General features: G+C 40.6%; 2 protein-coding genes across 2 annotated transcripts in view; both read left to right on the top strand.

Moving 5' to 3' along the window:
- rab22a (RAB22A, member RAS oncogene family) overlaps nt 1–6,996 on the top strand; it is a 56,041-nt gene extending 49,045 nt beyond the window's left edge. Inside the window, exons 4-7 of the mRNA XM_028811963.2 lie at nt 4,907–4,978; nt 5,056–5,162; nt 5,410–5,519; nt 5,729–6,996. Of these exons, the coding sequence (XP_028667796.1) occupies nt 4,907–4,978; nt 5,056–5,162; nt 5,410–5,519; nt 5,729–5,826 (387 nt within the window). The 3' untranslated portion in view covers nt 5,827–6,996. The remainder of the gene's footprint in view (nt 1–4,906; nt 4,979–5,055; nt 5,163–5,409; nt 5,520–5,728) is intronic.
- Nucleotides 6,997–11,285: 4,289 nt separating this feature from the next.
- vapb (VAMP (vesicle-associated membrane protein)-associated protein B and C) overlaps nt 11,286–14,960 on the top strand; it is a 31,256-nt gene continuing 27,581 nt past the window's right edge. Inside the window, exon 1 of the mRNA XM_028811960.2 lies at nt 11,286–11,521. Within this exon, the coding sequence (XP_028667793.1) occupies nt 11,464–11,521 (58 nt within the window). The 5' untranslated portion in view covers nt 11,286–11,463. The remainder of the gene's footprint in view (nt 11,522–14,960) is intronic.

Below are 14,960 nucleotides of genomic sequence, written 5' to 3'. Positions count from 1 at the left end.
AATTACTGCATTGACCCTAAAACATAGAAACTGGGAAATAACAGTTTGCTTAATTAGGCTACGGTCCAATAAAAAAAGTTTTTTGATACAAAAACCTTTTGCCACATAGAGTTCCTAGGATGGAGTAAGAACCATTGTTTTAGGGAATCCTCTCCATGGATTGCTTAGCATGTAACTAGGGGGCTCCGCCCCCTGCTCGCTTCGCTCGCCAACCCCTGGTGTTGTGAAATGACAAAGAGCGTGATGTATGAATGAGATATAGAATAGTGTGAAGGTGTAGATGATGCAAATAGAAAGCAAACAATAAAGTGTGTGGCACAGTGTTAAGGGTTATTGGAAAAATTGTTTGTACACGCCTTTTAAGTGTAAAAGGTAATTTCAGGTCAGAACTTGTAAGGTCAATGAAGATGGTCATTGTCGTGATCAGAGTCAACTTTGTCAGAGCTTAGAAAGAGTTGTGTCTGTCCAGGAAGTAATGAAATGACTTGGGTATTTATGTTTTTCACATTAATATTGTTTGGACATAATATAGCACGTTGTGTTAAAAGGGGCATTTGGTCTAATGAGATTGCTGTTCCAAATATCTCTGTAACTAAGTCGTCGCAGATAAAGGCTTGAGGAATTGTACTAATATCTGGGTGAAGTCTATCTGTATTGGTGAGTGTACCATCTCCCAGATGTAATAACCAATTGTTATGATCTGGATCTGGATATCGCATGTTTTGTACTAACTGTATCTTTTGAAAGCAATGCCAATTGTCTGCGTATTTTAAGGTGCACTGAACAATAGCTGAGCGCATGGCATGTGGAACAATAGCTAAGCACTGTCTAAAATCTCCTCCTAATAAAAGTACCTTTCCTCCAAAGGGAATATTATTATTCATCAACGTTTGTAGAAGTTTATGAATGGTGTTGAGTAAGTGACTGGATGCCATTGTACATTCATTAATATTTAACAGTTTTGCAAGACGGATGTCATGTGCAGTGCTACTGTTCATGTTCATAGTGGATATCGATTTGTAGGATGTAATGCAGTTCATAATGTTTTCACTTTCAGGTACATCGTTAGTTAGAAGGTTCTGTAGATATTCAGGATATGAATGTAAAGGAGGCAGTCTAATTTGACCCTTTTGACAACAACGTGTAAATTCATTACTTGTATTGCGAGTTGTTTCTTCAGGGAAGTTAAGTGAATGACAATGATTGCAAATGACATTCATTAATCCCAATGAATTTTCCTGAATAGTGGACTCATTATTGAACGTGTTGTCAGCTAACTGGCGCAAGTGTTTAGCAGGTGTCTGTCATTGATGTCCGTGACGTGTATCTTTTGCTTGTGCCGTTTGAGAGGTGCGTTGTTGTATGTGCAGTATTTGGGACGTGTTGTTTTGGAGCTGTAATCGATTTGCCTGTGCCGTATGAGAAGCCCGTTGTAGTCTACTGCTTGCATTGTTTGTATTGAGCCTTGCTCGTTTTTGTATGTTGGTCAGTTGAGCTTTCTCTTTTTGGAGCCTTGCCTGCTTGTTTTCCGGCATTGCAGATGCGCGGTGTAGACGTCTGCATTTATTTATTTTGTCCCTTCGCTGCCGTTTCTGTATGTCTGAGAAGGGACGTGTTTCGTTTTGAATCCGTGCCTGTTTCGATGCAGCACTTTGAGACGCGTGCTGTATGCGTGTACGTTCATTGTGTCTGTCCATATGCGTTCGTTTCTGTTAATGTGTTAGTTGAGCTTTGCGTTTTTGGAGCCGAGACATTTTTTCTTCCGGAGTTTCAGAAGCGCGTTGTAGCCGACGTGTATTGTTTTTTTTCATGTGGGTTCGTGTGTTTGGTCCCGTCACTCGAGCCGTATTGTTTTGTACCTGTGATTGTGAATTCATTACTTGTTTGTTCTTCAGCGTTAGAGATATGGATAAGTAATAAGGAGGATCGCACTCACTGTTAATATGGAGCCTTTTCTGTGGTTAAACGGTTAATAGTGGATCAGTATAATGAGATCGACCTATGCTGCCTAATTTGAATGTGTTGAGATGACGTATGTTTAATACGGACGGTTCATTCAGTAATGGGCAGGGTTGCCACCCGTCTTGTAAAATACGGAATCGTCACGTATTGGAGAATGAAATTGCGCGTCCCGTTTTGAATCAATACGGGACAGGTTTTGTCCCGTATTTTTTTTATCATTTTTTTTTTAAAGCAGCGTCTCATGCAAATCATCCCACACGCATTTTATGAAGATGCCTCCTTTCCTACTTTTGATTGGGTAATACAGTAATCCCTCCTCCATCGCGGGGGTTGCGTTCCAGAGCCACCCGCGAAATAGGAAAATCCATGAAGTAGAAACCACATGTTTATATGGTTATTTTTATATTGTCATGCTTGGGTCACAGATTTGCGCAGAAACACAGGAGGTTGTAGAGAGACAGGAACGTTATTCAAACACTGCAAACAAACATTTGTCTCTTTTTCAAAAGTTTAAACTGTGCTCCATGACAAGACAGAGATGACAGTTCTGTCTCACAATTAAAAGAATGCAAACATATCTTCCTTTTCAAAGGGAACAGAGAGGAAAGCAAACAAATCAATAGGGCTTTTTGGCTTTTAAGTATGCGAAGCACCGCCGGTACAAAGCTGTTGAAGGCGGCAGCTCACACCCCCTCCATCAGGAGCAGGGAGAGAGAGAGAGAGAGAGAGAGAGAGAGACAGAGAAAAACAAAGTCAAAAATCAATACGTGCCCTTTGAGCTTTTAAGTATGCGAAGCACTGTGCAGCTTGTCCTTCAGAAAGCAGCTGCACACAGCCCCCCTGCTCACACCCCCCTACGTCAGCGCAAGAGAGAGAGAGAGAGAGAAAGTAAGTTGGGTAGCTTCTCAGCCATCTGCCAATAGCGTGCCTTGTATGAAATCAACTGGGCAAACCAACTGAGGAAGCATGTACCAGAAATTAAAAGACCCATTGTCCGCAGAAACCCGCGAAGCAGCGAAAAATCCGCGATATATATTTAAATATGCTTACATATAAAAATCCGTGATGGAGTGAAGCCGCGAAAGGCGAAGCGCGATATAGCGAGGGATCACTGTACTTGATGTCATCGTTAGTTTGATTGGTCATTTTAACTGTCCAGTGAGGAGGGCGGGTCTTTTAAGTAGAGTCTTCAAAGTGTTGGCACTGGGATGTGGCCCCCGCTGCAGTATGCGTCCCTTATTTTTTTGTATTAAAAGTGGTAACCCTAGTGGGGCTTTGTGTCTCATTTCTTTTTTATGTTAGTGTGGTCGTGGGTCCGAATCCTCCTTTTTGTGTATGTTTCGTGTGCTATGTCCGTAGTCTGTCCCGTTTTGTGTCCAATGGGTTTGTGTGGCGCTCGCGTCTGACTTCTTTTTTTTTTTTTGTGTGCTAGGGGCGCGTTGCCTCACTTTTTTTATCTCTGTTAGTGGAGTGGGTGTTTGTTTGTAGTGGGTCTGAATCCTCTTCTTTGTGTGCGTAGCGTTTCGTGTGCTATGTGCCGCTTGCGTCTGACTCCTTTCTTTTTGGTGTTCAAGGGGCGCGTCACCTCATTTCTTATTTCAGTTACTGCAGGGGGGCTTTGTGTGTCATGGGTCTCAATTCTCTTCTTTGTGTGTGTTCCGTTTCGTGTGCCATGGGCTTCGTGCGGCGCCGGCGTCTGACTCCTTTTTTCTGTGTGCTATGGGCGCCTAATTTCTAATTTTACGTTGCTTTCCATCCAGTTTCCGTTGCTTGGAAGGGGGGTTTTATGGGGACGCCTGCGCAGTACGTCTTTTGCGTCCACGGCCCATGGCCGGATGTCCCTGCGTCCATCCGGTTTACCATTCTCGGTTAGTAATATGGATGTTCTTCCCACATACTAAAAAATGTTGTGTTAGACTAATTGTCAGCTCCAAATTTGCCTTTTATAAATGAGGATGAGCATGTTGGTGTACTCCATTTTGATTTATGCCAAGGGTTAGTCCCTTCCAGAACCTGCCAAGTTAAGCTATAACTTCCTACCATCCAGTCATTTTGAAAGTTGGTAAGCTGGATTGATGGATAGATTTGCCATTTTGGTTTTTGCTTTTTGTTTCTTTTTTTTTTAATTGTATATCCAAGCCACTTATGATGTCATTCATAGTCATACTCCCCTCCATGATTGACACGCATTCAGGCATTTGTCTAAGTCAGTTGTTATGTTGTCTACAGCAATATATTATATCATCTGATAAATGGAAGCACATGCTAGTTATGGGTCACATGCACTTTGGTAGTGTCTTGGCCTCCTGTGCACATGAGCAGGTTAAGTGATAGAAACCCAGCTGTCCTGCTGAGCAGTAAGACACTCTTATGCAGTCTGTAACTGATTTAGCCCCTGGGCAGCAGTGATAATTGCAGTTTACTTTGTAAGCCAGAACTAGCAAGGCTTTGGAAAATATTAGGTATTAAGGAGTTTGCCAAGAAGCTGAGGCTGTGCAGCTTAGTGCGGCCGAGTCTGCAGAACCTGCTTTTTATTAGAATCGTTAAGACAGACAAGCCAGTCTAACCGAGATACGGTATCTGCTGTCTCATAAATCCAAAGGCTTTCGCTCCACCCTTATGATCGTTTCCATGTGTGTTGGAGAGCTTCAGAGTCTGCTGAAATCGGGCACATGGTAGAAGCCATTGATGTCTTCACAAAGTTCTTTTTCAGTTCTTTTGTGTACTCCCGAGCCTGTCTCAGGCATTTGTGAGACAGCACAGGGAGGCATATACAGGTATCATACACTGGTTTATGTACTGTAGGTTTCCAGGCTTTAAGCAACATTTTGGTAAATGCTGAAAGCATCTTATGAGGTAGATAGGAATGACAACAGATGAAACATTTTCACATATTTGAATTCATCAGTTTCTAGTTTATAACCTCCTCTTTTTGTTCTTTCAGTTTCGAGCTTTGGCACCAATGTATTACCGAGGGTCTGCTGCTGCAATCATTGTATATGACATCACCAAAGAGGTAGATTTTCTTGAGAGTATGAACTGCTGCAGTACCATCATGAGAGCCCTTAACTAAACCCTTTCTGTCTATTGCAGGAATCTTTCCAGACATTGAAAAATTGGGTGAAAGAACTGCGGCAACATGGACCACCAAATATTGTTGTTGCGATTGCAGGGAACAAATGTGATCTAACTGATGCCAGGTAATGTATGGAACGTAGCCACTGTTAGGGATAAGCCTTATGCTTCCCTATGAACTAACTCAAATTTAGACATTGTACAAGGTCATAAATCTGCTTCATTTCATAATGGTAGACACAGCCATGATGTATGTGGTTCTTTTTTTTTTTTGTTATATAAAGTAAGATATAGGGTTCCAGGTTTGGCTGTTTGCCATGTATAAGGGTCGTGGAAAACCAAATTAACTTTTAAATGTTTTTTTTTTTTTAGGGAAGTTTCTGAAAGGGATGCCAAGGACTACGCTGACTCCATTCATGCTATATTTGTGGAAACCAGTGCCAAAAATGCAATTAACATTAATGAACTTTTCTTAGAAATAAGTAAGTCACATCAGTAATAAACTAGAAATTAGTTTAAGTGGTATCTGAAAGAACATGTCTGTAATAAAAAAAAAAAAATAGTATTTTCGACCCCTTAATAACACAGGCAGAGGGAAAAGCCTACCTGCCTTCTTGTGTCAGCTTAAAACTGCAATTGTATCATCATTTCACTGATTATCTTACCTTGCAATTATTCCTTGTGTTTTCAGGTCAGAGGATTCCATCAATGGACAGCAGTGGGGTCAGCGCAGGCAAGGGCTTCAAACTACGTAGACAACCTTCAGAAACTAGACGTAGCTGTTGTTGATGAACTCCCCTGATATATAGACATCTGGATGCATGCTCCTACTTTGACAGTCAGTACCTGGTCCTGAACAACATCTTCTCCAGTAACTCATGCTGCTGTCTGTATGTGGGCAGCTCATTGTTTTTGAGTCCACGCATTTGGATGGCTGACTAGATGGCACACTTTTTTGTGCTGAAGGCGGTCAATGAAGCATGAATTGACTTTTCAGATTTATGACTGACAGAATTGTGCCATGCCTGTATTTCTAACATGACTTACCTCGCTTTCTGCTAAGCAAGGTGCTTCTTGAAAAGCCACCCCAAACTTAAAAAACTGGACCAATTCAATGAGCGACGGCAATCTTTTTTTCCACTCACCTGTGTGTACCCCCAAAATGATAATGGGTAGCAATGGCAGCTGATATAGAAATCATATCAGTAATGTGGAAGATACAGGGTAGTTAACAGGAACGATTAGGTGACTTTTCAGACATTCCACAAAGAAACGAGAGGCAGTTTGCATTTACGTGTTTGTAATCAGATTCTGTTAACTACGCAGAAATGCTAATTTCCAACACAATGAAGTAGTATTTTTTTTTTTTATATATATATATAAAACGTCTTTCAGATTCATTAGCCCAGTCAGTGCTATTGTTCACTGGGCCATCTGAGAGATGCTCATTGTTTTCATATATCTTTGTTTTTTGTTTGTTTTATATTATGCTTCATTTTCAGTTCACAGTTCACCAGGTCCTTTCTCAAAGGGGTGAACAGAGAGATCTAGAACAACGGCTACCCTTATGTGTCTATTAACCCTCTGGTTGCTTCTAGCGGTCTAGGAGCCTGCCCTGTAACTAATTCAGTACTTAGAGGTCCTCATGCTGCAATCATTCCAAGACCCTACAACGCCTGTGGCCTTCTTTTTTTAATGCCAAGGCTGCTGCGCATGTGCCATTCTTTTAAATTACCCCATAAACATTGAAATAATAAAAATCAGTTGCTTTTACACATAATTTAAATATTTTCACATCCTGGCAATCGATGAAAGAAATGTTCTGAAATATGGGACACGAAGTATAGTGGGCTTAAAAGGCATTTCCCTTCTGCCTGTAAATTGACAGGTTTGTGTTGGCTTACTTTGTTGTTGAGAAGGTGCAATTAAAATTTGCCACTTTCTTTAAATAAAAAAAAAGTATGGGGATACTAATTTTACTATTAATATTTTTTTTGTTTATTTTACCTGTGTTTTATTTAAGTTCTGAGTCTGCCATGCATATAATGTCTGCAAACTGCCCACACTGCCAGTGTTGAAACACTGGACAGCGTGGCCTGCTTGGCTTGTACAGGAGCTCTTCTTTAAGATTCAAGTCTTGGGCTGGTCCTGAGAGTTTAGCACAGCCATCCATGCTTTTAATTATCCTCTGACACGTTGCTTGTGAGGGATTATAAAAGCCTATGATATTGATTGTATGGACCATTTAACATTATTTTTTTAATCATGTCATACTAATAATGTACACTTACATGTAATACAAATGCTTGAAATATAAACATACTGTCATGATGAATGTGCAAAGGGAAATGTTAATCATTTTATTAAAAACACTTTCTAAACATAGTTCTTCATTTCATTCACTTCTACTTAACTGCTTAAGTATCTCCTACAAATCCTTGGATTGTCTTGTAAGACCTCTATTCTGAAGCTGTTGTGTAGTTTGTCTGTCTGATAAATAACTAGCCTTAGTGACATTGTTCTCAATTTTAATAGAGTCCCTTATGATACTTGAGATAAATAGGATTCCAGCTGGAAATCACTCCATCTGAAGCCTTCAGTGTGGTTCTAAAAATGTCATTGAATTTCAAATGCTACACATATATAGAAGACTTGAAATGAAAAGGTTTTGTGTACTTCAACAATTGTGGGTCATGGTCGGCATCTCTAGAACTGTGGAAAAAGGGCCATCTACAAGCTAAATAGCTCAATACTCCCAGTAGACCAATGTGCAGTTTGCACTGGTGTGTTAAGCTGACAGTCTGAAACTGGCTGTCATCCTGTGGCTTCCTTCAGAGGTCAAATTACATCAGAATCAGCAGCTAGCTTCTTGGAAAGTAAGGTATGAATTAGCACTACTGGAGCAGACTAATTTAGTTTAATATTCTTGATAGTAGTTGCTTTTGCAAGTACAGTCCGTGTGTACTCTATTCTACTGTGAGTTCCTCAAACTTACTTAGTGCCTGTAGTAAACCATTACTGCATGACTACCTTTATCCACTTAGAAATTTGTCTAGAAGTTTCAAGCGTATTCACTTTTTGTGTCCACATTACTTGTCTCTGGGGATTCTGACTTCTTCTCACACCCTAAATATACTAGTTTGTTTTGTCAATGTGAGCATGATTGTCATATCATCACTTTACTGGACTAGTTGAGCTGATAAAATGAAAAAAATCAGTTCAGTTAAGTGAATATTTGTGCACATGCAGTTGTGGACAAATTTGTTGGTACCCCTCCACAAAAAAAGTAGAACCCACAATTGTCTCTGAAATAACTTGAAACTCACAAAAGTAATTGGCACTCATCATTGTTTATTCTGTATTTAACAAAATTCAGACTTTGCTTTAGAGTTTTGATTCAACAGAATGTTTCAAATAATAACACAAATGAAAATGGAATGGACAAAAATGATGGGACCTTTAACCTAATATTTTACTACAGTCTTTACAAGCAATCACTTCAAACAAGCAATTCCTGTAGCTCTCAATGAGACTTCTGCATCTGTCCGCAGGTTGTTTGGCCCACTCTTCCTGGTCAAACTGCTTTAGCTGTGTCAGGTTTGAAATGGGCCATCTCCAGACTACATCAATAGGATTCAAATCAGGGCTCATGGAAGACCATACTGGAATAATCCAATGCTTTGTTCTTAGCCATTCTTGGGTACGTTCAGCTGTGTATTTTGAGTCATTGTCCTGTTGGAGGATCTGTAACCTGTGACTGAGACAGAGCTTTCTGACACTGAACAGTATGTTTCACACCAGAATATCTTGATTGTTGTGAACTTTTATTGTTCTCTGAACACTCAAGGCACTCCTTGCCAGACACAGCAAAGCAGCCCTAAAACAACCAAGCCCCCTCCATAATTCACAGTAAGTATAGTGTTCTTTTCTTTGAAAGCTTCATTTTGTTCATCTGTGGACATAGAGCTAGTGTAACTTGCCAAAAAAACTCCAGCTTTGACTCATCTGTCCAAAGGACATTCTCCCAGGAGCATTGTGGCTTGTTAATATGCATTTTAGCAAATTCCAGTTGGGCTTTTTTTTTTCTTTCAATAGTGATGTCCTCCATGGTCTTCTTCCATTGAGCCCACTTTCACTCAAAAAATGACAGATGGTGCAATCCAGCACTGATGGTCATTGACCTTGAAGTTCACCTTACATCGCTTTGGAAGTTGTCCTTGACTTTTTGTCTGCCATTCTCACTATCCTGCCCATTCCTGCACGTCCAGGGAGGTTGGCTACAGTCCCATGGACCTTAAACATCCTGATAATATTTGCAACTGTACAGGAACAAAAAGCTGTTTGGAGATGGTCTTCTAGCCTTTGCTTTTAACATGCTTGTCTATAATTTTCTTTCTGATCTCCTGAGACAACTTATACGTGGGACAATTGCCTTCATTTAATCACCTTTCAGGAGGCATATGGCACTTTTTCAATGAGCTATAAGGGTACTGATAAGTTTGTCTACATCCACATTTATTAAAGAATTATTATTGGTGCCCAAAATGAGGTATTGCTCAGAGATTAGGGCGGAGTGGTGGCTCTGAGGCTAAGGATCTGCGCTGGTATCCCGAAGGTTGCCGGTTCGAATCCCTGTCACTGCCAAAAGGCCACTGCTCTGCTGGGCCCTTGAGCAAGGCCCTTAACCTGTAATTGCTCCAGGGGCGCTGTACAATGGCTGACCCTGCACTCTGACCCCAAGGGGTATGTGAAAACTACCAAATTCCTAATACAAGAAATTGTATAAGGCGAAATAAAGAACAAAAAAAAAAAAATGAGGTATTGCTCAGAGATGTCCTCTGTAATAGGAATGATAAGGACCCAGCAATACAGGAGGACTTCAGAGGCGCTAGGACATGTAGTTTGAATGCCCTTTAAGCGTTTCCCACTGAAAACATTCCAAGACATAGTCTATTGGGGTAAGACTTGGTAACAGACGGAGGACACACTAGGGGGATTACCCTGATGCAGGATATGCTGGATGGCTTACTCTGACAATCTTATATGTACATGTCTCTTCATTATCCAGGAGTGGTTAGAAAAGGAGTCTGAGGATAGGGTGTTCTGATCAGTCCATTGCTGGATGTTTCTGGCATGACCCTAATCAAGACGAGCAGATTAAAGATGGATAATATGTGAATGTATGCACCCATCAATTGTCCCCTATAATGCTGACAGAAAGGTTGAAAAGTTTGATGTGTTCTTGAAATGACAAACTGAACATACCAATAAACTGTAGTATTTTTACAAAGTCAATGCATGCTCCCAACCTTCTTGTCCATCCAGTCAGTTGCATTTTATTGTTTTAAGCTGTAGATGATTGTGCCAACTTAAAGCATGAATTATGCACATTAGAGAACCGTTATGTGTAATTCTGTAGGAACAACCTGCAGATGCATTAGAAAACTCTGAATAATAATTTCAGGTATACAGGAGATGAGATCAATAACACATTCCTATTCATACGACAGCAAGGATGGCCTAGACATGTTCAAGGGAAGCCTCTTTAAAGCTGATGGCAAGCAGAAATTCATAATTAATGACAAGCTTAAGTAGCAAGAAGTTGTAAAACAATAAAAAATATACACAGGAGAAAGAACAGTAGATTGTTGTATGCTTCTAATAAGTTACACGAAAACTGTACACAGACTGGCCAGCCTTTGGCATCCCATGAAAGGTGTTACGGTCACATTGACAGACAGAAGAATGGAGACAAAAGAAAAAAAAAGCAAACAGAAAATGTTACATCAGAGAACAGGTAAAGAAAACCCCGTCTCATCAGTTCAAATATAAAAGGGACTGGGACAACTGAAGCAGAGCACCACATTGTCTGTCCTGTAGGTTTAAAATAAAAGAGACATAGAAGGTAGGTTACAAAAACTAATAATAAAACATGTTTCCGACTGGATTTGATGTTAGACTGTATATGCATGCTTCATGCCAATGCCAGGTGTTCATGTAAACGCTTCGAGACTTCTCAAGGCATACCAATAATATCCATTTCAGTTGATTGGCTCCTGCAAGAACGTGAGTTGCTGCAGGTACTCGAACTCGTACACCTGGATGTAATTCTGAACGCCAGTATATGATCGTGTCCCAAATCTATCCTTGCATGCGACTAATTGGGGTCAGTTATATTTCCTCACGGGACTGACGCTTTGCCGTTCCTGTCCTAATACAGTACATTCCAGCAGCAGTGCCCGGTAAGGAGGCGGGGTTTCCATTAACGCCATTTCTGGTTGGCTGCTGCAGGATTATGACGTTGGCGTCGCTTCTCTCGCCCTCCTTCCTGCTGCATCATCGCTGCTGCCCACCGTGCGCTGCTCCTGCCAGTGCCGCCCTCCTGCCCGAACCGGATCGGACTGGACCGGACCCGCCAGTCGGGCCATGGCCAAGCAAGAGCAGGTGCTCCAGCTGGAGCCGCAACACGAACTCCGATTTAAAGGTAAGGCTCGCCGCCAATGTGTTAGTCAAAAATAGCAGGCATCGGCGGCCATTTTCCGGAGGAGGGGGCCGGGGAGCAAGCAGCCGAGCGCCCTTCATTTGAGGAAAGGCCGGGCCTGTCCCTGTCGCCGACAGCGCCTTTCGATGCGTGTATCTCACCCCACTACCATTTCACGTTCACTTATCTAGCTGTGTCCTGCAGTGGCGATCTTCGCGTCATTGGCCATGCAGCCCCACTCCCATACAGTGTTTGCCTGCTGGCCTGCACGCAGACCCACCCGTCACCTGCTTTTGGGCTGAGCCGCACTCAGTCGTCATCCATAGAATTGCAAGATTATCCACAATGACAGTCACTGGGCCGTGTACTGTAACCCCGTAGTCTGTTACATGGTAACCTGGACAACCGGCGAGGTGTGAAAACTGCGTTGCGCCACTGCACTGATTTTGGAGCCACGGTGGGCGAAGAAATGGGCGGGTGGCATTAACTATGCAAGGTAGTGTCACCAGTGGACGAGCTCGGTGGGTTTATTCCACCTCCGAAGGTGTCGTGGGTGGGAGTGCTTTTAATGAACGCCTAATTAGTTTTATGGTCATTACACTGTGGAGTGCATTAGCTAGCTCTGTTTGCAATGCTTCATCAGCAGTAATATTAAAATTAAAAAGCCACCACTTGCCTAAACTATTCCTCCAGTCTTAATCTAATACAATGGACATTACAATGTCTTACAGTATTACAAGTTATTTTGTCTAATAGATCTGTTTCTGCTGCTCTTCATCCAATAACTGAAACATTTCCCCTAGGGATTAATAAAGTATCTACCTATCTATGTAGTGCTATTTTTTTTCAACCATTATTTCAATTTTGCACATTTGATTATGCTGACAACATTTGATACTGTATTGTTGTTATATCTGTATTAAGTGCCTTCTGTTGATGGTGCTGTAGAACAAAGGTTGTTGTCAATTTTTCTTCACCATTCATAGGTGTGTGGACTGTTTATTAAACATCCACTTAATGCTGTCATAAGCTGTTCGTGGTACTGCATCAAGCCAATTGTCACACTGGACGGTACAATTAAACTTGTTTTAAGGTGAACATGAAATGTTGACATTTTAAAGGTCCATATCTCTTCTAAATTGTAGAGACTGTATTTTTATATATAGCCCCTTTCATGGTCTTTTTCTTTTAATTTTTTTAAAACCTTCTTAATTTACTTTGAGGGTTACAGGGTGCCAAGCAGTATCAGGAGTAAGGCAGGAACCATCCCTGGATGGGGAGCCAGTTTATCGTAGGTCATATTCCCTCAGATGCCCACACTTCACCAGTTCAGACCCACACATTAAACTCGTCTGCACATCTTGGAATATGTGATGAAAATCCAGACGTTTCTTCCTGGAATGTGAGCCCTCTCTGTCAAAGCTGGGAACATTACTACTGTGTGACTCTCCGTCTAGTACACATTCTTTTCATGAAGTGTTTCACTTTCAACACAGTACATGTCATGTTACAGTTAACATAAATAACAAAAAGTAGCTTTACATCCAGATAGGATTATTTCCTTTTTAGACATGCCTACTCATTTTCCTGTGCTGTGATTGTACTGAATGCAACATTGTAGAATAATTACAATGCACTGAATTTGAGCGCAGGTTCCCGGCACATACTGATACCATAGTTGTTTGAATGTGTTTTTGTAGACTGAAGATTTTAGGACCTGTTATTTGTTATTAGGACACTGTTGGAGGAGAATGTCACTAGATCTGTAGTGGCTTTTTTTTTGGTTGGGCGGGGGTTGCCTTTAAAGTAATTCTCCTGTGTGACATACATTAATGTATTAGGGCACCCATTTCTGACATGCTACATTAGTAACCTGATCTTCAGTGACTCCCCCATGTGAACTTGCTTGCTCCTTTCTTTCCAGCTCCTGTGAATGTGAAACTGCTGTCACATATCTCATGTTACTTGAAACTAAAGCTAGTCTTTGGGCAGCCTATGCACCCTGGATGATTATTTTCTTGATATTAATAAGTAAAATGCATTCTTTGCTTTCATGATATTCCTTCTTTGTCACCCACATGTGGACAACAAGCCAAATTGGAACTTACAGTACTGATGCATTTAGTATTAACATTTAGCATTCAGTAATTTAAATTTCTTAATTGTTTTATGTGCTGTTTAAATTCATTACTCTTAGCAACAGACTGAAGCCTAGAGACTTAAACTGAGAGGACATAATGGCAAACTAAATAGTGCAGAGTTGCTCTTGCTCATACTAGGTTAGTGTTCCCTTTATAGCAGATTGCAAATCATAGGACTGTGTCTCACTTGGGACTGGAGATATTAATTGGCTACAGTTGTGAAAGTACACTCTTGGTACCCTGTGTAACCAGTAATTATATTTTCTGATAAAAAACTGAACATTTCTTTGATTATATTATAATCTAGATTGCTTTTGTAATTTAATTATAATTAAGATTGTTTCTGTAATGACCATGTATCACCACTTTGATGAAAGGTAAGGATATAGCATAGATTGGGGTGGGCAGCTCTGATCCTGGAGAGCCGTAGTGGCTGCAGGTTTTTGTTACAACCCAGTTGCTTACTTAGAAGCCAATCTTCACCAAAAGCAGATCTTCTTTAATTTAATGGCTTGTTAGTATTTTAACTCCATCATGTCGGTTCATTCTTAAATCAAAGATTATTTTTTTTCTTTCTAATGATACATGTATCATCCAAGTTATTTGAAGCCTAAAACAGATAACTTTCTCTTCAGTTTGCTTTTGAGTATTTAATTAAATCAAATAGTGAGTGATGAATACACATGGGTGGAAATGGAGACAAGCTAAATGTAAAATGTTTGGTTCTTTTGTCATTTGTATCTTATTGCTAATAAGGAGCAGTTAAAACAATGAATACAGTTGAAATAAGCAATTAAGGGTTCAAAATTTTAACAAGCGAGACAACTGAAATGAAGCAGAAAAATGTCACTTGAGCAATAAGTGCTTCCTCAGCAATGGATGATTTCTCATGAAGCAATTGGATTGGAACAAAAGCCTGAAACCACTGCAGCCCTCCAGGACTGACATTGCTGGTCTGAGTCTTAAATAGCACATACATTAAATGAAGTTAATGAGTAGTGAAAACTAGTCACTAATTATGAAAATGGTTAGAATGAAAATCTGTAGGTATTGTGTCTCTCCAGGATTGGAGTTGGCCACACCTGGCATAGATAATGGTTCCAAAGTTCAGTCCTCGTGGATCCTCATGACTGCAAGTTTTTTTCCAGCCAGTTTCACAATTAGTAGTTTTCCTTCTGATTGGTCTTATTGTTTAATTAGCTTATTCTGCATTCACAAAACACACTAGTGTGAAATTTACATTTTGTAATAAATCTGGAAATTTGTACTCTACTATTTAACATGCTTTTGTCATTTTACTC

Source organism: Erpetoichthys calabaricus, chromosome 10 (assembly GCF_900747795.2).
Source record: "Erpetoichthys calabaricus chromosome 10, fErpCal1.3, whole genome shotgun sequence".
In the NCBI taxonomy this organism is placed as follows: domain Eukaryota; kingdom Metazoa; phylum Chordata; class Cladistia; order Polypteriformes; family Polypteridae; genus Erpetoichthys; species Erpetoichthys calabaricus.
This window is presented reverse-complemented; position numbering and strand designations above follow the sequence as displayed.